Source organism: Remersonia thermophila, chromosome 2, assembly GCF_042764415.1.
Source record: "Remersonia thermophila strain ATCC 22073 chromosome 2, whole genome shotgun sequence".
Lineage (NCBI taxonomy): Eukaryota > Fungi > Ascomycota > Sordariomycetes > Sordariales > Chaetomiaceae > Remersonia > Remersonia thermophila.
Window position 1 is genome coordinate 4474975 of NC_092218.1, and position 24240 is coordinate 4499214.

The 24240-nt window shown below is 60.5% G+C and overlaps 9 protein-coding genes and 1 non-coding gene across 10 annotated transcripts; 7 read left to right on the forward strand and 3 right to left on the reverse strand.

Moving 5' to 3' along the window:
- Positions 1 to 1292: 1292 nt before the first annotated feature.
- VTJ83DRAFT_2689 (uncharacterized protein) lies at positions 1293 to 3751 on the reverse strand (the record flags this gene model as incomplete). Its single annotated transcript, XM_071008986.1, has 5 exons — positions 1293 to 1975; positions 2029 to 2141; positions 2223 to 2478; positions 2540 to 2630; positions 2693 to 3751. The coding sequence occupies 5 exons, from the start codon at positions 3749 to 3751 to the stop codon at positions 1293 to 1295; spliced, it is 2202 nt and encodes a 733-aa protein (XP_070869229.1).
- Positions 3752 to 4968: 1217 nt separating this feature from the next.
- On the forward strand, positions 4969 to 6024 carry VTJ83DRAFT_2690 (uncharacterized protein; the record flags this gene model as incomplete). The annotated part of the gene is made up of 1 exon (XM_071008988.1): positions 4969 to 6024. One exon carries the CDS (start codon positions 4969 to 4971, stop codon positions 6022 to 6024), a length of 1056 nt encoding a protein of 351 aa, XP_070869230.1.
- Positions 6025 to 6490: 466 nt separating this feature from the next.
- VTJ83DRAFT_2691 (uncharacterized protein) lies at positions 6491 to 8139 on the reverse strand (the record flags this gene model as incomplete). Its single annotated transcript, XM_071008989.1, has 2 exons — positions 6491 to 7811; positions 7877 to 8139. The coding sequence occupies 2 exons, from the start codon at positions 8137 to 8139 to the stop codon at positions 6491 to 6493; spliced, it is 1584 nt and encodes a 527-aa protein (XP_070869231.1).
- A 1195-nt stretch (positions 8140 to 9334) lies between these two features.
- VTJ83DRAFT_2692 (uncharacterized protein) lies at positions 9335 to 10479 on the forward strand (the record flags this gene model as incomplete). Its single annotated transcript, XM_071008990.1, has 2 exons — positions 9335 to 9631; positions 9700 to 10479. The coding sequence occupies 2 exons, from the start codon at positions 9335 to 9337 to the stop codon at positions 10477 to 10479; spliced, it is 1077 nt and encodes a 358-aa protein (XP_070869232.1).
- A 2001-nt stretch (positions 10480 to 12480) lies between these two features.
- On the forward strand, positions 12481 to 13447 carry VTJ83DRAFT_2693 (uncharacterized protein; the record flags this gene model as incomplete). Its single annotated transcript, XM_071008991.1, has 3 exons — positions 12481 to 12640; positions 12723 to 13104; positions 13261 to 13447. 3 exons carry the CDS (start codon positions 12481 to 12483, stop codon positions 13445 to 13447), a joined length of 729 nt encoding a protein of 242 aa, XP_070869233.1.
- An 836-nt stretch (positions 13448 to 14283) lies between these two features.
- Positions 14284 to 16424, forward strand: VTJ83DRAFT_2694 (uncharacterized protein; the record flags this gene model as incomplete). The annotated part of the gene is made up of 7 exons (XM_071008992.1): positions 14284 to 14583; positions 14690 to 14783; positions 14874 to 15147; positions 15213 to 15678; positions 15747 to 15942; positions 16020 to 16096; positions 16161 to 16424. 7 exons carry the CDS (start codon positions 14284 to 14286, stop codon positions 16422 to 16424), a joined length of 1671 nt encoding a protein of 556 aa, XP_070869234.1.
- An 880-nt stretch (positions 16425 to 17304) lies between these two features.
- Positions 17305 to 18348, reverse strand: VTJ83DRAFT_2695 (uncharacterized protein; the record flags this gene model as incomplete). The annotated part of the gene is made up of 1 exon (XM_071008993.1): positions 17305 to 18348. One exon carries the CDS (start codon positions 18346 to 18348, stop codon positions 17305 to 17307), a length of 1044 nt encoding a protein of 347 aa, XP_070869235.1.
- A 1090-nt stretch (positions 18349 to 19438) lies between these two features.
- Positions 19439 to 19528, forward strand: VTJ83DRAFT_t37. Its single transcript has one exon. It is a non-coding gene; the product is annotated as a tRNA-Arg (tRNA).
- A 383-nt stretch (positions 19529 to 19911) lies between these two features.
- VTJ83DRAFT_2696 (uncharacterized protein) lies at positions 19912 to 20574 on the forward strand (the record flags this gene model as incomplete). Its single annotated transcript, XM_071008994.1, has 1 exon — positions 19912 to 20574. The coding sequence occupies one exon, from the start codon at positions 19912 to 19914 to the stop codon at positions 20572 to 20574; it is 663 nt and encodes a 220-aa protein (XP_070869236.1).
- A 918-nt stretch (positions 20575 to 21492) lies between these two features.
- On the forward strand, positions 21493 to 23909 carry VTJ83DRAFT_2697 (uncharacterized protein; the record flags this gene model as incomplete). Its single annotated transcript, XM_071008995.1, has 4 exons — positions 21493 to 22532; positions 22613 to 23241; positions 23309 to 23518; positions 23593 to 23909. The coding sequence occupies 4 exons, from the start codon at positions 21493 to 21495 to the stop codon at positions 23907 to 23909; spliced, it is 2196 nt and encodes a 731-aa protein (XP_070869237.1).
- Between the last annotated feature and the right edge of the window lie 331 nt (positions 23910 to 24240).

The window sequence follows — 24240 nt, forward strand, 5'->3', positions numbered from 1 at the left end:
GGGCTAGTGGTCAAGCGCGGGAATGATTGGGGTTATTCGAAGTAGTATCACAGCGGTAAGCTGCTGGTCTACGCTGCGAAAGCGTGTAAAAGTCCTACCAAGCCTCGATTTCGGCGATCAGTAATTACGCCATTGGAGGCGGGCAACATCATGTTTACATCGATTACATCGCCCGCAGGAGTGAGATGAACGTTTTCATCTGGAGCTCCCAGCTGAGACGGTGTTCTGTGGTGAAACCCCGCCAAAAAGCCCTCGAGAAAGCCAAAGTTGCCTCTGGGCTTGCGACGCGTCGCCAGCTCCTTCTTGAGGGCTCGAAGGATCTCGTAGTTGGTCCGCCTGTTCGTCGTGAATACATGCCGTGAACTCCTCGTACGAAGTAAACAAGAAATAATTCCACCGTTAGCAAGGCCTGTCGGCTCCGACCATACACAATCGCGAAAAGGAATGAACAACACCGTCGACAAGAGAACCATGGCTTACCACTTGATGTCGTTTCTCGGCATGTAATGATTAATACCGCTTAAAAGTCGCCGTGGGAGGTTTGGATGGTGCCAAGCTCGTTCAATTCTAGTCCTAGGAGACCAGCGCCGAGTCCTCTTTCTGTTTTATTCTATTCCCTCACTGTTTGGTTTCTGGTATCTATGAGACTCCATCCAGGTACCTGCCTCCCTACGGTACCGACGATCATAAAACGATAATAGATAATTACTACAGAACCCTTGGACGTCCCAAGCCTGCAGCACAACCACGACCCATCGGTCTCTGGGGACCTTGGCTTGAGCATTCGGCGGAGCTTTCATGCGATGACCTCTCTTGTTGAGGACACAAACGTGCCATGTTGAGTCTTCGAAACCCGAACCATCGTCGCCCATCATCATATGGTGTCGTCGCTATGCACCGTAGAGGAGGGCATGTCGTTGACGTCGAAAGTCTTGGCATTCCGCAGTCTCCACATCACAGAGATAACCTGAACCTACACAGTACGTTCGTTACTGCTGCCATAGGGTGAAGCTGGAAGGGAGCCAGAGGAGGGTTCGGCACATCCCGATTCCACCCAACAGCCGCGACATGGGTAAAGGAAAACAAGGGGCATCACACAGCGGGAGAATCACGGCCATCAATCCCATCAGAGGAACACGAGGAGCAATGCCCAACATAGGTACACGATATTCATCTCACACCTATATACCCCCATATTAGGTAAGATGGAAAGCCGCCCCCCTCCCCCCGGCAAACAAAAAAAAAGAACATCAACCAAACCTCGCAACATTTACAACCCAACCTAACCCCAATCACACCTCCTCGGCCGCCACCTCCTGGTACCCCCCGCTTCTCGTCCTGGCCCCCGCCCTCAACAGGTTCATGACGGCCGGGCTCTCGTACATGTCGGTGTAGTTCACCGGCTGGCCCGCCAGCACCGCGCTGCCCGTCTCCCTCCTCCCAAACAGCGGCGCCGGATCGCACCAAAAGTCCCTGCAGTTCGACAGGCATCCGTTGCTGTACGGGTTGCCGTCCTTCTTGCGCTTGCCCGCGGCGACGACGCCGCCCGCCGTGGCGGCGCCGCGGCCGCGGGCGGTCTCGATGAAGGTGTCGACGCCGAGGAGACGGGCCCAGTGCTTGAGCACGCCGCCGTGGCGGCGGCGGTGGTGATGGTGGTGGCCGTGGGCGCCGCCTTCAGAGGAGGAGCCGGCGGCGGCGGCGGCGGCGGCGGGGTCAAGCGGGGTGCCGGTGGAGGTGAATGCGCTCGTTAGGGTGGCGGTGGAGCGGCGATTGACGCCGTACATGTTCTCGTAGGTGGTCATGGCGCGGGCGACCTGGATGAACTGAACGAAGAGAAGCATGGAGACCCACGTGAGCTGGAGCGAGGCCCAGATGGTGACGATGAGCGAGTACGAGTCGGCGTTGACGATGCGGCAGAGGGACGCGGAGAGGATGTTGCACTCGGCGGAGGCGTCGGAGGAGATCGAGGAGAAATCTGGAGGGTTGGTGAGCGAGAGGCGTGATGACAAGGTGGGAGGGAACACTTACACAGGTACGTCAGGTAGTCGTACGTGAGAACGCCCAAGGTAAGGTTGATGAGGTAGACGAAGAAGTGGCGGTGGTTGTTGACGCCGACGCAGTTGTAGACCCAGGGACAGTGGCTGTCTTTGTCAACACGGTCCCCTGGAACAAGCAGGCCGAAAAAGGAAAAGAAAAAAAAAAAAAAAAAAAAAGAAACGTACTGGTCGTGCTTGGCCACGCAGCGCTGACACCTACGACAGTGCTTGCTCCGCAGCGGGGTCCGGATCATGCAGGTGACGCAGAAGTGTGCCTCGTCGTACTTCCACTGGCTGATGAGCTCATCGATGACGGCCTTTTGTTCGGCGATGCCGTTGAGCTTGGGCACAAAGCCTGGATCGTCGATGATGCATCGCATGTAGAAGAAGGAGGTCATGGAGAAGAAGACGGCGAACAAAAAGTTCCACAGGTACGTCCCGTCTGTTTTGGCAGCTTGCTGTCAGCATCGGGTTGGTGGTGGAGACGCGGCTTGGGAACGTACCATCGCCAAAGGCGGTCGCGGGGAGAATCCTCAGCACCCAGTTCAGGCCGACCAGGAAGAGCGACGCAGCAAAGATGCCGGTCATCCAAGGCTGTCAAGCACCGTCAGCACGGACTTCCTGGGTCCTGGAGATTGGAGGGGGTCGCCGCTCACCGTTTTCTCGAACTGCCGCATATCCGACGGGGCATAGACCAGGAGCTGCTTGGCCACCCACTGCAGGGTAAAGGCGACCAGGACGGCGAACGGGACGCCCGCGTAGATGGGCATGCCGGCCACGACCACCATGGTGGCCCAGACGAGGAGGAAGGGCCAGAGGAAGAAGAACTTTTGGGTGAAGCCGCGCCTGTCCTTGAGCAGGTAGGTCGCGCCGGGCCAGGTGGGGACGATGGGGTTCGCGTCCTCGTCGTAGCCGCACTCGGCGAGGGCGCGGTGCCAGGCGGGCATGGTGTTGAGCTCGCGGGCCGTGATGGCGGGGGTCTTTCCCGTGTCGGTCTTTGCGAAGCGGTCGGCGCCGTACTCGATGATCTTTTGGATGCAGCCCGGGCTGCCCTTGACGAGGGCCCAGTGCAGCGCGGTGAAGCCCTGCTCGTCGCGGGCGTGGACGCTGGCGCCCCAGCGCAGGAAGACGTCGACGCAGGCCGGGTAGCCCTTGTAGGCGGCCCACATGAGGGCCGTGTGGCCGTAGGCGTCCTCGACGTCGACGGGGATGCCCTGGTGCAGCAGCAGGACGATGAGCATGAGGTTGCCGTTGAAGGTGCTGATGTGGAGCGTGTTGTAGCCCTGGGAGTCGGTGATGAGGGGGTCGGCGCCGTGCTGGAGCAGCAGGTGGACCGTGTAGTAATGGCAGCGCTGGGCCGCCCACTGCAGCGGGGTGGCGACGCTCTCGCCGCCCTTCTTGTTGATCGGGGCGCCGCGCTCGATCAGGAACTTGCACATGGCGTACTGGTTGTTGATGGCGGCCCAGTGCAGCGGCGTGATGCCCTCGTCGTCCGTGTAGGTGGCGTCGTACTCGCCCGCCTCGAAGAGCTTCTCCATGCCGGCGATGTCGCCTACGCGGGCCATCTGCATGATGTCGTTCTGCACGGGGTCCGAGGGTATGCTGCCGAGCTCGACCTCGTTGTTGAGCTTGGGCGTGGCCGTGTCCGACTTGGAGGGCGGCTGCGCCGGAGCGCCGTTGGCTGGCGGGCCGGAGCCATCGTGGGAATGCGCCATGGGGGGGGGGGGGGGGACAAGCGCTCAGGGCCGAGGGAGAGGATCGCCGCCGCGGTGCCGGGAGAGCAAGCAGGCTCGGGCCGGGGGGGGGGGGGGGAGGGTGGGAGGAGCGTAGGCACTGGACGGTTCGAGTTGAAGAGTCGACTTGGGCGCGATCTTGAACCGACGAGCTCGAGCCCTGGGCAAGTCGCACCAACAACTCCTCAGGCTAAGGTAGGCTTGAGAACCTACTACACGGAAACAAGGAAGGTCGACAAAGTCTCAAGATCCCAACACCGCATGGCGGAGCATCAACGAGCTCTCTTCTTGCCAAGCGCCGAGTCGTCTGCGATTGAGATGGGGCTGTGGGTGATTTTTGGGAGGGGAGGGGGCTTTTTTTTCGGTTTCCTTGGGGAGCAAACCCGGCGGCCTTGCCCAGATTCACGGCGTTCGGTTCGGTCAGCAAGCGGCCCGGTGAGGTGGTTGTCAGCCGCAGCCCACCTGGAAAATGGGCCGGTCCAAGACACAGGGCGACACGGCAGCTCTGGCGGCCTGAAAACCGAGCTCCGCCCAGAGGGGTTCCACAGGGCTGCGCCGGCCTCCCAGGTTTCCGGTTCCGCTGGTTGGTTAGCGTGACGGGCATCGTTCGTCACCGTATTCGAAAGGGTATTATTCGAAAGCATACACAACGTGAATACCAGCTGAACATGGTCAACCTTCTCCAGCTTTGAACATTCTTTTGCGTTGGAGCAAGCAAGCGAGCCCCCAAGGATACCTAGGTAAGCATTTTGGCCAGATCCGCATCTCCTGGGTGTTCCAACGCCAAGGCTCCTTGCATCAGCCGCTTCGCCTCGCAGCTGTTGCAGGCGTTGGGGATTCTTACCCCAATACGGTACGTTACGCGGGTTGCATACCGCTTGCGGGTGGTTCAACGTTCTTAGTCAACCGTCGGGACGGACAGCGCAACCTGGCAAACTGCCACGATCCCTTCTCCATGCATCAGACGACAATGACACCATAACCGCTACGCCGGAACACCTCAACCCGGCGCATGCAGACGATACGCTAGACCCATCCCATCGCAAAGAATGCGGGTCTGAAAGGGGTTTGAATTCGAGCTCCCACTAAGTCGCATATCTAGTCGGCGACGCGACACCCTCGACAGATCTCCCCTCTCTCTTTTTTTTTTTTTTTGTCTCTCTCTGTCTCCGCCAGGCCCTCGACGCAGCCCAGTCGCCATGACAGCCCTCGACACTCTCAAAGACCTCTTTGAGGCCTCTCTCAAGCCGTCGCCGGCCGTCATCACCATCGGCCTGGCCATCGTCCTCCTGGTCCCCATCCTCCTCCACTTCCTCTACACGGCCGCCACTCCCTACACCTCCCTCCCGGCCGTGCTGCTCATCGGCCCTCCCGGCGCCGGCAAGACGGCGCTGCTCACCCTCTTTGAGCGCGGTCCGTTCTACCATAACAAGGAGGACACGGCCGATGCCAACAACAACGGCAAGCCAACCGTCACCACCCCGGTCTCCGAAACCCATACCACCCAAGTGCCCCACGCCGTCGAGCTCGCCGTGTCCTCCCCCTCCTCCGCCGACCCGACGTCGCCTGGTCACGTCGCCTCCTACCAGACCGACCTCGACGCCGCCGGCGCGCAGGCCAAAAAGTTCCTCCTCGTCGACACGCCGGGCCACCCCAAGCTGCGCGGCCGCGCCCTCGCCGCCCTCGCGCAGGACACCCCGACCATCGCGGTCGCCCCCTCCCCCGCCGCCGCCGCCGCCTCGAGCCCCGGCGCGCCCGACGCCGGCAACCCCCCCTCCAAGGTCAAGGCCGTCGTCTTCGTCGTCGACGCCGCGGCCCTCGCCGACTCGGACGCCCCCTACCTCGCCGCCGCGGCCGAGCACCTCCACGACGCGCTCCTCGCCCTCCAGCGCCGCCACCGCGCGCGCAAGGGCTCCCGCGCCCCGCCGGCCGTCCCCGTGCTCGTCGCGGCCAACAAGCTCGACCTCTTCACCGCGCTGCCCGCGGCGCTGGTCAAGAGCCACCTCGAGGCGGAGATCGGCAGGATCCGGAGGGCGAGGAGCAAGGGCCTGCTGAGCAGCGACAGGCACGACGCCGACGGGCTCGACGCGGACGAGGACGAGGCGGACGCGTGGCTCGGGAGCTACGGGAGCGACAAGTTTAGCTTCAAGGAGATGCTCGAGTTTGACATTGAGGTGGACGTGCTGGGCGGCAACGTCGTGGGCGAGGGTCCCGGAGCCGACAAGTGGTGGAGGTGGATCGCCGAGAGGCTGTGAGCTTGAGCAGGATATTCCCAGGATCATGCAAGAAGTAGGTAATGGATGATGGTGAGCGGGAGGGAAAACATCAATTAAAAGGGGCGGATGAGATGGAAAGAGAGATAGGGTTCATCGCGGCGTTGGTGTGTGCGGTGCGCGTACGCGTACGTGCGTGCATGGCGGATCAATACTAATACGAGAAAACAAAAAAGGTTTGCTTTTGGTGTTTCGCGGGAGGATCTCTCTCTATGGGTATACACATGATGCAACCGCCATGCTGTCCAGGGTTGAGCCCTCTCTCTCCATGCCTCCGTATCGCTCTGCCTCTGCGCCAACGTGGTCCAAGAAAATGCCTCCCCAGCAAGGTCTTACCGACCGGATATACAAGACGTTGAGTCTCCCTGGCATCCCGTCACACCATTTTGGTGTTGGGCGGGGGGGGCTCGCTGCTCCCGCACGTCCACCAAGTGTGAAATAGCACCGTTTACGCCTTCTTCCTCACCATCCAGGTCAGCAGGTCCACCTTGGTCACGACCGCCACCGGCTTTTGGCTCTTCCCGCCGTCCTCCCCCACCTTCTCCGTCACCACCGCCGCGCTGTTCCACTCCAGGAACCGGCTCAGCACGCTCAGCGGCGTGTCCATCGTGATCTCGACAAACTTCCTCTTCTTCCCCTTGGCCACGCCGCCGTCAACGGCGTCCCGCGGGTCCGTCACCACCTCGTCGATCCTCGAAAAGTCAAACATGACGTCCCGCACGGGGCTCGACGGCGAGGCCCGCCCGCGCGAGATGTAGCTGAGCAGGTTGCCCAGGGTCACGAGGCCGGCCAGGCGGCCGCCCGAAGGCGTCAGCACGGGCAGCTGGTCGAAGCCCTTGTCGCGCATCGTCTCGATGGCCTCGGAGCAGGGGCTGGTGGTGAGGACGGTGGTGACGGGCTTGAGGCGGAGGGCCCGCACGGTGGCGCCGCCGTAGGGGTCGTCGGGAACCTGCGGGGCGGCCGGGGCCGCCGGGGCGGAGGCGGCCTGGCCGCCGCCGACGTTGTCGGCGTCGGTGGGGAGGAGGCCGTTGGCGGCGAGCCAGTCGTCGTCGGCAAACTTGGACAGGTAGGAGCGGATGCTGTCGGGGAGGACCACGACGACCACGTCGCCCTTGCCGAAGCCGTAGTCCTTGACGGCGCGCAGCATGGCGGCCATGGCGGAGCCGGAGCTGCCGCCGACGAGGAGGCCCTCCTCGGCGATGAGGCGGCGCGCGAGGGCAAAGGACTCGCGGTCATCCGTCTTGTACCACTTGTCGACGATCGCCTGGTCCAGCACGTCGGGGATGAAGTCGTAGCCGATGCCCTCCACCTTGTACGGCTCGTTGGCGTGCTCCTCGTTGAGGGACTCGGGAAGCGCCAGGATCGAGCCCTGCGGGTCGGCGGCGATGACCTTGATGTCGGGGTTGTGCTTGCGCAGGCCGCGGGCGATGCCCGTGATGGTGCCGCCCGTGCCGGCGCCGGCGACGACGGCCGAGATGCGCCCGCCGGTCTGCTGCCAGATCTCCTCGGCGGTGCCGAACTCGTGGGCCAGAGGGTTGTTGGGGTTGGTGTACTGGTCGAGGATGTGCGAGTTGGGGATCTCCTTGAGCAGGCGCTTGGCGACGCCGATGTGGCTCTCGGGCGAATCCCAGGCGGCCTGGGTCGGGGTGCGGATGATGGTGGCCCCCAGGGCGCGGAGGACCGACACCTTCTCGGCCGACATCTTCTCGGGGAGGGTGATGATGGTCTTGTAGCCCTTGATGGCGCCGACGAGGGCCAGGCCGATGCCGCTGCGAGCGGTCAGAAGGAGGGTCAGGGGAGGCCATGGGGAGCCCTACGGAGAGGAACCACGTACGTATTGCCGCTCGTGGGCTCGATCAGCGTGTCACCGGGCTTGATGCGGCCGCTCTTCTCGGCCTCCTCGATCATGCGCAGCGCTATCCTGTCCTTGACGCTGCCGCCGGCGTTGAACAGCTCCACCTTGGCGTAGACCTCGGCCTCGATGCCAAACGACTGGGGGATCCTGTTGAGGCGCACGAGCGGCGTGTTGCCGATCAGCTCGGTGGCGGACAGCTTGATGTCGAGCCTTGCCGGCTCGTTCTGCGTCGGGGCAGCCATGGCGTGCAAGACAGGACGAGGGGAGAGCTCTCGGGGATCGGTCGGTAAAGGGGGGAGTGAAGGCGTCGTCGATGGGGGGAAGTCTAGACGGCGGGGGAAGCAGCAGATCCAAAGGGAGGCGGCCTTGCTGAAGATTGTCGAGGCTGTCTTTTTTAAAAGCAATGGGCATCCCTCGGTCCGGGTGGTGGTCCGATGAGGGCTGATGAGTAACAAAAAACGGCGAAGACGGCGGTGGTGGTGGGGGGAAGTCTTCAGCGTGAAGTGTGGGATGGCGGGATGGAGCATCGGCTCCAAGCGGGCCCCACCCGAGCCGACGCTATGCGCCACCGGCGCCTGGTCCATGGCTCTTGACATACTATGTAACTACCGAACATGCGACATTCCTGTCTTGTCGCACGTGGAGCGCAGAGATTTGGTTGGTTGCAGCGGGCGACGGATGCTCGACGACCCCCGAGATACCGCCAATGCCGCCATTTCGCCGGCGTTTTCTCGCCCTTGATCCGCGTTCGGGTCCTGCTCCGGCTCTATATGGCTCGGCCGAGAGTCGGATGACTTGGGTGCATTTTCGTCCCACCCGCCGACGACGACAATGTCTCAGCAAAGCACTCAACCTGAGACTGCAAACGGGCAGGTCGGACCGCCAAGCGTATACCTGGAGATAACCAAAACGGCCGTCGTTGACGGGCTCTCTCGGGAATCCGGAAACGGTCTGTACGGGTGTACGCAGTAGGTAATTAGGGATTCACCCACCACCTCACCAGGAGCCACCGAAAAGCGTGACGCTCCCGAGCACGATACAATCAATCAATGCCTTTCACGTCGGCGCTGTTTGCTTGCTAATATGATATGTCCCTGACCTAGATACCCATTCGGTCTCCCCACCATGAGGAGGGGAAGACGATGTACAAACAAAGTACTCATACACGATTACATCAAACAAAATGCTGTGTCCCCCCAACCTTCTGCGCCCCTCGCAGGTTGGCTGCACGCTTGCTTTTTTTTCCTTTTCTGCTGCTGGCGGGGCGCGTTGGTGAAGAAGAGGATGATGACGTCACATCCTGCTTTCACGCAGGTTCATCAACTTCAAGCAAGTGTATGAATAGTTGAGTCGAGACCAAATTACGCCATCCTCTCCCTGATGAACTCCAATCCATGCATGCAATGGTTGCCATCTTCAGGGTGAAGTCAAATCCGGATGGGCAGAGAAGAGAAGATTGCACGGTCTGTTGTGAGGGCTATGACCCATCCCGAAGACAAGACAGACGGAAAGCCAAAAGCGTCGAGGCTTGGCCGCATCCTCGCCCTCTTGTCGACTCTCTTGTCGCTGTACTGCCTTGTCCTTGGCAAGCTCCGGCCCGCTGACTTTTCCAACCTTCGCCGAAAGCGCTGGGGCGTCGACGATGACGACTACGTGCGCTCGTTCCAGCCCGACGGCGGGGAGTCGGCCGACGAGCCCCTGAAGGCCATTGGTGATATGGGCTTCTCTGGCTCGGTAGGTTTCTTTCAGGCCGCGCAGATGTTCTACCAGAAACATCCACGATCCGCTGACGATCGCGCCAGACCTTTTACGCAACCGCTGACCAGAGATATCTCGTCAAATCCATCCCCCGCTACGCAGAGCACTCCTTTTTCAGCCAGGACCTCCTAACCCCCTATGTTCAACACATGGCAGCCCATCCGCGCTCGCTTCTTGTCCGCATCTGCGACTTCCTTGCCGTCTCAGGCTGGTCGCTGGGCCGCCTCCTCCGCACCGCTCCGTCCCATCACATCGTCATGGACAACATCATGCACGGCCGCGAGGCCGCAAAGCAGCGGGGCGACCCGGACTGGGAGAATTGGGATCTCAAGCCCACCTCCTACTTCTTCCCGGAGCGCGACATTGCCGGCGGCGCCCTGACCAGCGACGCCACCAAGTCCCAGCTCGCCGACGAGTTCCACGACAAGATCGTGCTTCGCCGGGACCAGGCCGAGGATCTGTTTGCAACGCTAGAGGCGGACACGGCGCTGCTGGCGGCGCATAACGCAGTCGACTACTCTCTGCTCTTGGTGCGCATAAGGCTTCCGGGACCCGCGGCGGCCGTCTCGGAGGCGCAACAGCAGCAAGAGCCGCCGTCCTGGCGAACCGGCGTTCCCTCGGCCGATGGCAAACATGTCTTCCGCGCGTCCATCCTCGATTTCTTTTGGGCCAAGCACAAGGCTCAGCCTAAACTTATGACGCTGCTCATCGGCTTGTGGAACCTCGTCACCCGCTCGGGGCACATGAGCATAACCACCACGCCCAACGAGTACCGTGCCAGGTTTCTGGGCATGTGCAGGAGCATTGTGGAGGTTCGAGACTAGACACGCAGAATGCAGGAGATCGGTTCACAACAGACGAGCATCCAAGGCGATGCGCAGGAGGCTTTATACGAATGTTCTCGAAGCTGCCCTATCACCGCCCCCAAGTCGCACAACGGCGCGCGCTGGAACGCTATAGGCCATGTCTCTGGTGTCTTTTCGTAGCCATTGCTACGACAAGCTGCGAATCCACAGAGTTTCCCGGCAAACTTGTATCCTTTTTCTCGACTCTGCTATCTCTCCTGAAATCAAACATCCGGGCTCTCGCTCGTTATTATAAGTGCCTATCATGCCGACATCATGGGCATTGCGCCGCCAACCCGCATCTCGAAGTCTGACAGCCGACACGCCAATCTCACTGTAATACGACCTCGTATGCAACCTCCACGGCCATTGCGTTCGGACACATTCCTACACTGGCTGCAGAGTCTTTGTGCATAACAGCCGGTGGCCCCAAGCTCCGTTGCAGTTCCGAATGTGTAACGGTCCTGGCCGAGGTAGGCTCTCTGTGTTCCAACAAACGAATGCGAATCACACAACCACACACGTCATGGATGCTAACGGTCGCGCCGTCGGTGTCTTTTTTTTCTTTGTTTGTTTTCGTCAACATCCTGCGTTTCCTCGTCAAGCATCGTGAGAGACCCCCGGTTCTGAAGCGGAACACCATGACTTTCGGCTCTGGAGGCTATGACTCGTTGAATCCCATAGCAACCAAGATACTGTCGCCAACTCAAGCAGCTGGGACGTACGAATCGCGGCTCTTGGAAAACCTACCGACGCATCCGCTGCGAATTTGGGCTGTATCGTTGATCCATTCCACAGCGCCTTCGCAAGGGCGCCTTGTCCAGGAAGACTCCAAATACCGGTCCGTTGCGGGGAAGCGTTCCATAATTAGGCATTAGAGGATGACTAATTCATAATACGCCGCCGGGACCGTCCCAACAGTTCCCGTGTATCAGACACCATTCCCTCTCCCCATCGCCCGGAACATCAACGCTCACCATGGTGGACTTGACCTTCGGTAGGGACTGCAACACATGATGAAAGTGTACACAGTAGGGCGACGTTTCCAGACTTCCCCCCTACGCCCGGTTGGACGCACAGGTTGTACACAAAGGTTCCTGCATGACGTAGATGGAGGTGCTCATGGGAGAGCCTTGGAGAGCTCAGAGCAGCAGCTTGACATCCACGGTCCATGGGACGAAGTGGTTCTCTGGGGTGCGACTGGTGTTGAATCACGGCCTGTTCCGTGCAGACGAGGCCGCAGCGTCCTGAACGCTTCTACTACAGTTGGAGTCCAAAGCGATGGTCGATGGGCGGGGAACAGAATCGCCACAGCTTGGGCTTTGACGGATCCGATAGGACGGTAGCGAAACAAGTATGTCAAAGACCCGAAGCTGCGCCAGGGCCACACGTTGGTCGGATGAGGGTGGTGATGCTGCGAGGGGGGTCGACAGGGTCAACCTCTAAAGGCCTAGAACAGAAGAACAGAACGCAAGCGCTGGCGTCAAAGGCACGGTAAGTTCCGGGCCAGCGTTTCCGGGGCTGGACAACCGTAAAGCCAAACGGGGACCAACCTAGAATGTGTGTATACCGTTGTTGCTTTTCCCCCTTTATGTCGCAGACATCAATTGTGACCAATACTGGCTGCAGTGCCCTTATGCATGATTGCCGGGCGGGTAACACAGACCGGCGTAATATGGCCGATCACGACCGGGATTAGACAGCAGGAAAACAACCAACGTACAGAACCTCGCGCATACGGTGTCGATCTGGAGCGAGGTTGAGCTGCAGCAAGCTCCGAGGGTCGAAAGTCGTGCCCATATAAATTCGAGCGCAAGCTGCGAGTCCAAGCTGGTTCTCCATGACTCGCACGACGACGTTGTCTTCTATCACCAACTTCCCGCTGGGAGCTCCTTGAGAGAAAAAAAAAACCCCAAAACATCGACCTTCTGCCCGGACACACCACGCATCAACCAAATCTTCTTCGGTATCCAGATCACGATGGCCACCACCGAGACCCAAAATCCTGCTCAGGAGGCCGCGGCCCCGGCGCTTCCGGACTACGTCCTGGACGAGGACGCCGTGCTCAAGGATGCCGATGCCAAATGGCGCCATGGCAGAGCGCCTGATTACACCAAGGCCCGCCGGGTCTACAATGAGAGTAAGCCCTCGTTGCCCCCAAACCGCTCCCTCCTCACCAAATCGATCGGCCGGTCGGCCATCCGCTCACACCGTTCCCACAGCCAAGAAGTGCTCCCACCCCGCCGGCTCGCTGCCCGACCTCGTCGAGAAGCTCGTCAAGAACTGGGAAATCGAGGCGAGCTACAAGCTGGACCTCAACGACTGGCGCACCGTCGACAAGTCGTCCTACAGCTTCTCGGTCAACGGCGGCCCGCCGCAGCCCGCCGAGCACATGCTCAAGGTCGGCACGTACAACGCGCTCATCTCGCCCAACGAGTTTTACTGCCCCGCGCGCAGCTCCTTCGAAGCGTCGCACAAGACCTTCAAGCGCATGATGCCGACGTTCGCGTGGGAGGTGCTCGAGGTGTATTCGGGCCCGCCCAAGGTGGCGTTCAAGTGGAGGCACTGGGGTGTCATGAAGGAGAATTATACGGGGGTGAATGAGTGAGTGACATTGTTTTTCCCCTTTTTTCCTTCTTTTTTTTTTCTGCGTCTTATTTCTGTTTTTCTTTTTTGATTCATGTTTACGTACTGGATTGTTTTTTGGGGGGGGGGCTTGTCTTGGCCCTGCATTCATTCAGGTAGCTGACAAACCCAAAGCAAAGGGGAGAAGGTCACGATCAAGGCGCACGGCGGGCTCATTGACATCGAAGGCATCGCCATCGCCAACGTCAACGAAAAGCTGCAGATCACGGGCGTCGAGATCTTCTACGATCCCATGATCATGTTCCAGCAGATGTCGCCGGATGGCAAGACGGGAGTGACAAAGGTGAAGGTGGACGCGTAGCATAGACAACGAAGGATACCCAAAAGGGAGGGGGGATGCATGTACCTGCGGTTGCCCCTGGCAGGCAGGGTTTGTTGATGGACCTCGTTAGCCCTTTCAGGGGGTGATCCAAGGGGCGACGAGATAGAAACTCCGGCCAGCGATTCAATTGATTGAAACTCTCCATCTTTCCCAACATGCATGGTGCCCCGTGTTTGGCAGCATCACAACAAAAGGTCGGATGTGCATGTACTGCGTAAGTACTAAGTAAAATGCTGTAACACACCGTGTGCCCACACATCATCGTGTCATTTGGTCGAAAATCACGACAGCCACACTGCGAGATCCGCGAGATCTTCGGCTCTCGGATTCCAAACAACCCAACCCAACCCAACCTAGCCCCCCGCCTTCGACCGTTCCGCGGCGCTTGGGAGGGGGAAAGAACGTGACATTTCTTCCAAGCTTACAAAGTCGAAACATGAATGCGATACGACATGGTGTGCCCGGAGTTAACATGCGAGGCATGCATTTGCCTTTTTCTAACGCCGCGTTGACGGTTGGAGGTTGGAGGTCGGAATCGCAGAGAGATCACGTCCCTCTTGAAACACCAATAACGGCTGTGGACCTGCCATGACGCCATATGGTGCCAGAGGCTAGCAGCCTTACGAGCTGCCCACAACCCTCGACGTGACTTCTTGGACCGTTGACACGATACCGAAGCAGCTCCTATTTATACGCAGTAACATGGGGATGCGGCAGCGGCCACAACTCTCTCCTTCGCATGCTGGTCTTTGCGTTTTTCGTACCCCCTCACGCTCAGCATCCCCGGCCCTGAGCAGGCCCCGCGGCTCCACGCCATGGCAGACGACAAGTCCCTCCGGCCGAACTTGGATTTCGCCAAAAGCCGATCCAGCTATGACCTTAGGTCGCTCCATTCAGCCTCATCCGTCGAGGAGGCTGAATCGATACCTCTTCTCGGAAGCTCCTCCAAAGCTCCGAACCCCTTCCTCGACCCCGATGTGGCGGAACACTGGCGCGCGGTGTACGAGAAAGCCCAGTACGAGTGTCGACACGTCTTCGACCCGGATCTCACATGGTCCCAAGAGGAGGAGAAGGATCTGATTCGCAACATCGACTGGCGCATCTGCACCTGGGCGGTATGTGCCCCCCTCCTCATCGTCCGGGGAGGCATAACACCACCCGACAACAAACATTTCTCTCCAAGAACGTGAAGCTGAGTGTTGCGTGAGGAGCGGCTGGTAGTGCGTCATGTTTTTTGCCCTCCAGGTCGACCGCGCGAACCTGCATCAGGCTCTGTCGGATAACATGCTCGATGACCTGGGCCTGACCACGAACGGTACGGCTCCCAACGTCCATGCATTCTTTTGCGCCCACCCCTGACTCTTATGATTTTGCTGCGTGCCGTTCCCATAACGATCCATAATAGACTACAACCATGGCAACATCGTTTTCCTCATGTGCTTCCTCCTCGCCGAGCTTCCCTCGCAGCTGGTTTCCAAGAAGCTGGGCCCGGACCGCTGGATCCCCATGCAGATCGTGGCCTGGTCCGTCGTGGCCATCTCGCAGTGCCTGCTGGACGGCCGCACCGGCTTTCTCATCACGCGCGGACTCTTGGGGGTGCTTGAGGGCGGGTTCATCCCCATCATTGTGCTCTGGCTGTCGTACTTTTACACCTCGCGCGAGCTGCCGATTCGGCTGAGGTGCGTGCTTTCGATCGGAGGCGCTGGACGCGCCGGGCATTCCCGACTGACAGAACGGCACGCAGCTACTTCTGGATGATGCTCTCCGTCACCTCCATCATCACCTCGCTCCTGGCCTTCTCTCTGCTCCGCCTGCGCGGCGTCTACGGCTGGGCCGGGTGGCGCTGGCTCTTTCTCTGCGAGGGGCTTTTGACGCTCGCCATCGGGCTCGCGTCCTTCGTCAACATGCCGGCCTCGGTCGTGCAGACGAAAACCCGCTTCTACCCGCGCGGGTGGTTCACGGACCGCGAGGCGGCCATCGCCGTGAACCGCGTGCTGCGCGACGACCCGTCCAAGGGCGACATGCACAACCGCGAGGCCATCACCCCGCGTCGGCTGTGGGAGGTCCTGGGGGAGGTCGATCTGTGGCCGCTGTACCTGCTGGGCTTGGTGGCGTTCATCCCTCAGGGCCCGGTCAGCGCCTATCTCACGCTGACGCTGAGGTCGCTTGGGTTTGACCCCTTTACGACCAACCTGTTGACGATCCCCGCGGTATGTTTTCGGATCGGGGAAAAAAAAATGTTTCGGAGGAGTCTCTCCCGGACTGACACGTTGGGCAGACCGTTTTTCACATCTGCACCCTGCTGCTGGTCACTCGCATCTCCGAGTGGCTCAACCAGCGTGCCCTCGTAGCGGTGTGGCAGAACCTGTGGACTCTGCCGTGCATCGTTGCGCTACGGTTCTGGTCGGGAGTCGTTGACGATGCGTGGGGGACGTACGCGCTGATCACGGTTCTGCTGTCCTACCCGTACTGCCGTAAGCCGCCATCTTGGCTCTATCCAACACGCTGCCCCACTCCTCGGTCGCTAATTGATGCGTCGTTGACCGTCCAGATGCCATCATTGCCGGGTGGGTTTCCCGAAACGCCAACAACGTCGGCACGCGCACCATCGCCACGGCCTTGTACAACGTACGTTAATACCCCCCTCCGACCCGACAGACACTCCAGCGTCGAAACTGACCCAACGACGCAGATCTCTGTCCAGCTCGGCGGCGTCATTCACTCCAACGTCTACCGCGACGACGACAAGCCCTACTACCGACGAGGCAACACGATCCTGCTCGTCGTCAACGTGGTTTCGATCTTCCTGTTCCTTGCGACCAAGGCCTATTACGTCGCGCGGAACCGTGCCAAGGACGCGCGCTGGCGGGCCATGACGGAGGAGGAGCGCGCGCGGTACCTTCGCGAGAGCGAGGATAAGGGGTGTCGGAGGCTTGATTTCCGGTTTGCCCACTGAGGCGAAGGGGGTTCGGCCGGCGGGTTATTAGATCGCGGCCGGGCATGAATAGAGCTGGCCTCTGCACTTTCAAATGGAGTTGGTGGTTGGGTGTTGTGCCGTGCGAGGCATCGATAGATTTGCATCATATATCCTGCCCGTCAGCGCTGCTAAGCTGCTCTCGCCCTTTCAGATCCCTGCTGGGCGTTACGAGGAGAAGGTCCGTGCCTGATAGTTATTATGGGTGACTTTATGAGCGATTTTGTTTGCTGGGATTTTCTCTCGAATCCTTCATTAGCTCCCACAAGACTAGGACCACGTAGGCAAGCATCCTTTCGATATGGAAGCTGAAAGGAACTGAAAAGACAAAAAGATAGGCCTTTGTAGAACATAAATAAGGCACGGAAACAAACCACCTTCGCTTGTAGCATGTACCTTGACAATGCCTTGTCAAGTAGTCAGAGTCCACATTGCCAACCAGGCACTTTACACCGTAGGCCAGGGAGCTAGGGTAGAGGTGGTAATAAGCATCTATCAAATCAACCTGCATCATACCTCGGTGGACAAGCAGTCTTTGATATCTGGCGTTTCTAGCCCGGTCATGGCTTGTTGTATCCCCTGCGGGAAAGGTCACACGGAGTTGAAGATTCAAGGAACCGGGTGTTATTCAATGCATCTCAACGGGTTGCTTGCCGTAATTCGGGTTTTCATCATGACGCATGGGCTCTACACTCCTTTGACCCATACAAATTGGCGCATTTCCTAAGCACAACGTACGAGGAGCGAGCATGCAGCCGAGATTGGATGGTTTCTAATAGACATTTTCAAAGCCCGATGCATAAATTCTATATACACAAAAACAGAAATCAATATGGTCTTTTTTTTTTTTTTTTTTTCATGACTACCCATTTCTCTCCATCCTCCCCTTCCACCTCTTTGTCACCGTGGGCGTTGCGGTTGGCGATCCCGCCGTCTTCGCTAGTGCAGCCCCGGCTTCGGTCGTCGCGGCAGGCATCTCCATCCGAAACGTCTCCGTTCCCCTCGTGACCGCGACCGGCGTCCCCGGGAACCAGCTCAGGCTCCTCGCCTGCTGCCGGTGCGGAAGCGGCGTGGCCCCCCTGACCAGCGTCGGGCCGGGCACCACGTACGTCGCCGTTGTCTCGACCATCTTCATGACGTCGATCAGCACCCCCGGGTGGTCTTCCCGGTAAAACTCTCGGGCGTCGTGCCTGTCGAGCGCGAAGCCCCTCTCGGGTCCCGGCCCCTCCTTGGGCGGCTCCACCCACAGGTTCACGCACACCGGGTAGTTCTGCGCCCCGTCGGGCCTGGCCGCGTAGTGCAGCGCGATGATCTCCTGGCGCAGCACGTACGGCCCGGGCTTCACCCAGCTCGGCACGACCACGGTCCAGCTGTTGTTGGCCGCGACCAGCATGTCGGTGGCCCAGTACTGCCCCGGGGGGAACGTCGCCCTCCCGGGGGCCCGCACGCCCCGGGGGAGCATCTGGAACGCCGGCTTGGAGTCGTCAATCTTGGACCACCGCAGCGCCGTCTTGTCCACGCCCGTGCACCCTTGCTCGTCCCCCGCCAGCCCGCCGCAGGGGGCGAGGTAGGTGAGGATGGGGCCGACGTGCCCGACCGGCCAGCCGTTCCACTGGACCAGCACCTTTTCGCCGGCCGCCACGGGGGCGTGGCCGCGCGGGCTGGCCCCGTCGCGGTGGCAGATGATGTCGGGCGTCGAGTAGTTGCTGGGAGGCACGAAGCCGTCGTCGGTGGCGGTGTTGAACCAGCCCACGCGCTCCGGGTGGTTGCCGAGGCCGGAGCGGGGGTCGAAGCCCTGGTAGAGCGCGCCGTTGATGAGGATGTGGGCGAGGTGGGAGTGGGAGAGGACCTCTGGAGGCCCCAGGGCGAGGAGGGCGAGGAAGGGAGGGAGCCAGCGGGGCGGCATCGCGGAGGGCCTCGGCGAGGGTGGACAAGGCGACGGCAGGTGTGAAGGGTGCTTGGTGAAAAAAAGGGATGTTCACAGGATCACGGCCGAGGCGGAGCTACGTTTTGCATGCCTACGGGTACCTACCTACTACTTATGCGATGCCTCGAGGGTTCAACGGATGGGGTCGCGGCGATGAGGCGAGACGTCGGCTTCATTTATCGTTAATAACACTAGATTGGCCAAACGTCTTGACTGGAATTCCTGACCGTCCTGGCGGTCGACCCGGGAGGTGACGGTCCGCCGAGAAAGCCTCTCGCCTGTCAGACGCATATTGGGCCGGGAGTCGAGGCCTGCTGGGCTGACGGCTCGATGTCGGCGTGTCATCGCCGAAGCCATGGCGGAGGGGAAGCATGAGGCCCGGCCTTGTGTGATGACATGCTCTCGGCGAGGCCATTTCTGGACCGGCAGACGACCTCGAGGCATCTCCCTCCCCGCTTCGGAGCGAGAGGATGGGGCGGCGGCCGAGGGCGGCAGACAAGTCCATGGCGCGTTCCGTGGCCCAACCTCAGCGTTTGCGTTGATTGACCCCCAGCGGCATTGCGCGGCCAAGTTCTTGGGGCTCCTCGGGTTCTTGGGGTTCTTGGGGCCATGCGGCGCCGCAATTCGCCAGTTAGGCTCGCGGGTTTGTTATGGCATCTCGGATAAACGGCTGGGACCTGTGTCCAAAGTGCTGGCAAAGTGGAAGATGCCGGGCTTGCATGCCTAGACTGTGGGGTGTTTCATCAACCGATGAGAGGGTTTGCCGGGTGTTAGTCCAGTGGGACTGAGCGGGAGCATCCAAGATCGGGCGGAATGCAGAACGGCTCGGGCAAGCATCCGAACCAGCTCACCAAGGTTGCAGAATGAGACGGATGTGGCTGTGATGTGTATCTGTGACGGCTTATTAGCCCGCACCCGTGAGAGCATTCGCGCTAGTTTGCACCAGTGTGCCAGGTTCAAGGTTGTCGTCTCGTTGTGCGGGCTTGAAGCTCGCCGACGATCCAAGGGCCGTGGTGACGCTACGCGTCCGCGCCCCTCATGAAGACCACCCCGCTGCAGCATTCGGCAAGGTCCGCTGGCTCAATGGCAGAGCGTCTGACTACGGTTCCCATCGGCACCAGTTATCAGGAGGTTCCAGGTTCGACCCCTGGGTGGATCGATTCTTTTGCGCCTTTTTTGTTCTTTTCTTTCTTCGTGCATCCCCCGCTCCCCACTGCCCATAGGAACAGGTATACTGTGTAGCTACTACTATGCAGAAGCAAAATGGGTTCAGTCTGCGAGCATGGAGAGCAATTCGGATGGATAACGTTGCGAATCCTTGGAGGTTTACCGGGCATGGTGTAATTCACTAGTTAACTAATAATACTTACCAGAATGAGGAAAGCCAAACGCCTGTCGATCCATGTCAAAACCCTAACCCCCAGTCACATTTGTCGACGCTCTTCCCAAGACCCCTCTTGCATGCATACATCGCAGGCGGACGCGTATCTCGGCCCGAGACACGTTGCTTTCACACCGCCGCCGCAGAACAAAACCTCCGGCATGATGGTACGAACCAGCGCCAGGCTTGCCTCCAGGGCCGCCCAGGAGTCGGCTGCCTTGACCGCGCAAGCTTTGACGCCAAGGACGACCGAATCCCCCGGGCCGCCAACGCTTTTGTTCGAGAACGCAGGGGCGTGGGAAGCATGGCTCGAGAGCCACCACGGCGATGGGCAGGGCGTCTGGCTCCAGATGGCCAAGAAGGGCAGCGGCAGCATCTCGATCACCTACGAAGAAGCACTTGATGCGGCGCTCTGTTGGGGATGGATCGACGGGCAGAGAAAGGGACTGGACGCGCAGCACTTCCTGCAGCGTTTCACGCCACGGCGCAGCGGCAGCCTGTGGTCCAAGAGGAACTGCACCAAGGTGGCTTCGCTCATCGACGCGGGACGGATGCGTCCGCCGGGGCTGGCCGAGATCGAAAAGGCCAAGGCGTCGGGGCTCTGGGAGAGGGCCTACGCCGGGAGCAGCACGATCGAGGTGCCGCACGATTTCCAGGAAGCCCTCGATCGGAATCCCAAGGCCAAGGCCTTTTTTGAGGGCTTGGGGAGGACCAAGAGGTTCGCCTTCTTGTGGCGCATTACGACGGCGAAGCGCGCCGAGACTCGCCGCAAACGCATCGAGCAGTTTGCGGAGCTGCTGGCGGCGGGCAAGACGCTAAGCTGACGGGGAGGGTGACGGCCCGGGGTGGCGGGATCCATGCGTCGAGAGCAGATCACGAGGCCATGAGCTGGGAAGCGGATGGCCGGCCGTTTCCCGTCGTGGAGGGGGCAATTTGTAGGTAACTCGTTACCCTGGTACAAAAAACGATATGGCATGATGCATTCGGATTTTCTTATTGCGAGCCTTGGGGGGGGCTTGCGATGCGGCAGGATCGAAGGCGCGATCTCCACTGCTAAACGAACGGAGGCCAGAGCCGGCGGACTGTGGGGGCAGGAGCACCGGCGCTGCACGTTGCTGGTGGACCCCCCTCCCTCGGCGTCGGCAGTCACGATTGACGCTGTCGGCTAGAGCATCGCATCGTCCCTCCCGTCCCTTCACGCCGAAGAAAAAGCATGGGCGGCGGCCCTTTTTATTTCTTGGAAATGCTCCGGCACTGGTCGCTCAGCCACTTTGCTTGCTGTCGGTCCACGGAAAAGGGGGGGGGAGGGGGTGGCAGGGGTTGGGCGAACCAGCAAGACGGACGTCGAGTCGACTTCCAGATGCCCCACCACGGCACCGATGTCCGATGTCGATCCCTTCTTGGAACAGCACGAGAAATCCTTGTCCGCAGCGTTTCAACTCAGCCCTGCCTGGGCATCCGGCGGAAGCAAAAAGGTGGTGAAATCCAAACCAAGGCCCTAGGGAATGAGTTACCGCAGTATGCACCCCAGCACTGCGGTCGCCAGCGGTACTGACCGAGGGGAGGTGGTACGTACCAACTACCCAGTGACTACGGACTTACTAGGTACCTAACCTTAGGCGCCCTTACATAATTCGGGAGTTCCCAGCAGAACCAACAAAGCAGCTTCTTGACCCGACCTGATCTTTCCACCGCCCTGCCATCCCGTCGCCCAACCCGTCGATGCCGTCGACCCGCTGGCCATGGAGGCTCCCCACTCCATGTCGCTGCCTGACCCGGGCCAGTCCTCGCGCCGGCGAAAGTCGCGGCTGGCGTGCAACCCATGCCGTGCGCGCAAGACTGGTTGCGACGGCCGAAGGCCCATGTGCTCGGCCTGCGCCCTGCGAGGCTGGCAGGACAAATGCGCCTACCCGGACACGGTCCAGCAACCCTCAACCGCCATGACCCTGGTGGAGTTTGACCGCCGGCTCCAGCGATTGGAGAGCAAGGTGCGAGAGGACGCAGCGACCGGAACCCGGCACGGAGCTCCACTCCCGGGGGCCGTCTCCGCCCTGACGGCCGGCGATGCGGCGAGCTCGACCGACGCCCTGACCTTCTCCACGGCGGCCTTCGGCCTCGACGACCCGGCAGCGCCCGGGCCGAGCCAGACGTCCCGCGCAACGCCGCCTCCGGCGCCAACGAGGGCCGAGCCCGACTCCCCCATCTTCCCGGGCCTTGTCGAAATCTCGCTCCCCGGCCTGGAGCAGCACCTGAACGACGTGGACCCCCACTACCTCGCCCTCCCTCCTCGCCCCTTTGCCGATGACCTGCTGCGCAGCTACTGGGTCAACATTCATTCCGTGTTCCCCTTTATGCACTGGCCCACGTTTGATGCCGAGTACCGCAGCCTGTGGGAGCAAAAGGCCACCCACACTTCGGCCCTTGACCAGCTCCTGCTCCTGGCCATCGTCAACATGGTCCTGGCGCTCGGCTCGCTCTCCGACGGCGGCCTCCTCACCAACCACCGGGAAGTGTACGCGGACGATTTCTACCGACGCTCCCTCAAGCTCGTCTCGGCCGAGACCCTCGACTCGGCCACCATCCCGGCCGTCCAGCTGCTGTTGCTTCGCGCCTTGTATCTCTACTTTGCCGGCAAGGCCGACCGCTGCTGGCTCGTCTCGGGCGCCGCCGTCCGTCTGGCCATCGGCATGTGTCTCCATCTCACCCCCAAGAGGCCTCTCACTCAGCTAGAACGCGAAATCCGCCGAAGGGTCTGGTTCGGCGGTTGCATCAGCATCGATTTGTACGAATCACTCCCCCCCTCCCGCCGCTGGTCGGGCCGCCCGCCGACGATGCTAATTCCCGGCTTTCTTTGCCCAACAGAATCCTATCTACGACGTTTGGTCGACCCGGCATGATCGATCCCACCATGTCCTCGGTGCCGCCTCCGCAAGCCATCGACGAGGAGTATCTCTCGGCCACCCACGAGGCCCAGCAGCCCGAGGGTGTGCCGTGCCGCTTGGATCTCTTGCTTCATAGCTTGAAGCTGACCCCCATCATGGCCGAGATCCGGGCAAGCACCCGCGCGCCCCGGATCAAGCTTGGCCAGACCGGGGTCGAGGTGCCCGACCCCAGCATCATCCTTCGGCTGAACTCCCAGATCGAAGACATGCTGAACGCGGCACCGCCCCAGGTGAGGCCCGGAGCCGATTATTCGAAAATGCTGGTCAGCGAAGACGTCATCAAGGCGTTCCAGGTCCAGAGCCACTCGTTTCGCTTTCGCATGATGATCATCCGCGTATTATTGTTGCGGCCGTCCATCCTCGCGGAAGCGCAGCGGTGGGCGAGCTTGCCAAACTCCTACCAACCACCGAGCGCGTCTCTGAGCCTCCACGAGCGGTTCCAGCTCGAGGTTTGCTCTCTCTGTCTGACGACGGTCCACTCGGTGCTCGCCGATATCTACAACACCTTGTCCATGGGCGGCGTCATGTCCGCATGGTATGCTCTGCACTGTGAGTCTGCATCTATCGAGGGCGACCAGCACGGCAAAGAACCATCATGCTCACCGCGTTCTCCCAGTCACGTTCGCTTCGTGCATCATCCTGCTCGTGGCCACGCTCTCCCCGTCTCTGGGCGTCGATCTCGATATGGAGCCCACAAAGACCTCGTGGGATCGGGCCATGGCCATCCTGGAGTTCCACAAGTCCACCGTCACCTCGGCCGCTCGGGCGATTGAGGTCTTGCAACAGCACCGCACCACCATCAAGCTCAAAGCAGCCGTGAAAACAGGTCAGTTTTCTTTTGCATCGGCGCATGCTTTCTTCTGGAGAGAACCGTCGCTGAAAGTCCGGGCCGCGGCACAGAGACCACAACGATGCCCCCGGGGCAGACGATCCCGGTCACAGCCCCCTATGCGCCACCCATGCACACCCCTCAACACCCGTCAGACGAGTGTCAACAGTTTCAATTCGGGCAGCCACCACCGCCGGCATGGGAACCGGCTTCATCCATTCCGACGCCCCCGCCCATCCCGGGGACGGGGCCAGAGAGCCTTTCGCCCGTCACGACGGCAGCGCCGACCATGCGGGGCCTCATGGAATACCTGGGCTCAGACAACCTGGATGCGTCGTGGTTTACAACGCAGGACTTTGGACACGACAACTGGGTGCTGAGATATTAAAACCGGGGTCTTTTTTCGGTAGAGAGCATTTCGAGGGCGCTAGCCTTCACGTTGGACAACCAACATCTCCCCCACGCTGCATAAAAACATTCTAGAGAAAGACGATGTCCTACATCGTCATGTAGCATGCCCCGACGGCATTTGAGACGTTTCATGCTTTGCATCGTTTCCTAGAGCGCGCTCCTACGAGCCAATGAATAGCTATGGGCATGGAGGATTTTTCCGGTAATAGATCATTAGCGATGGATTGTCGAAGGGAACCCACCCCCGGTAACGCAACGAGCCGGTTCCTTGCACTCTCGGGTCTTGTTCGCACAAGGTAATATGGCCA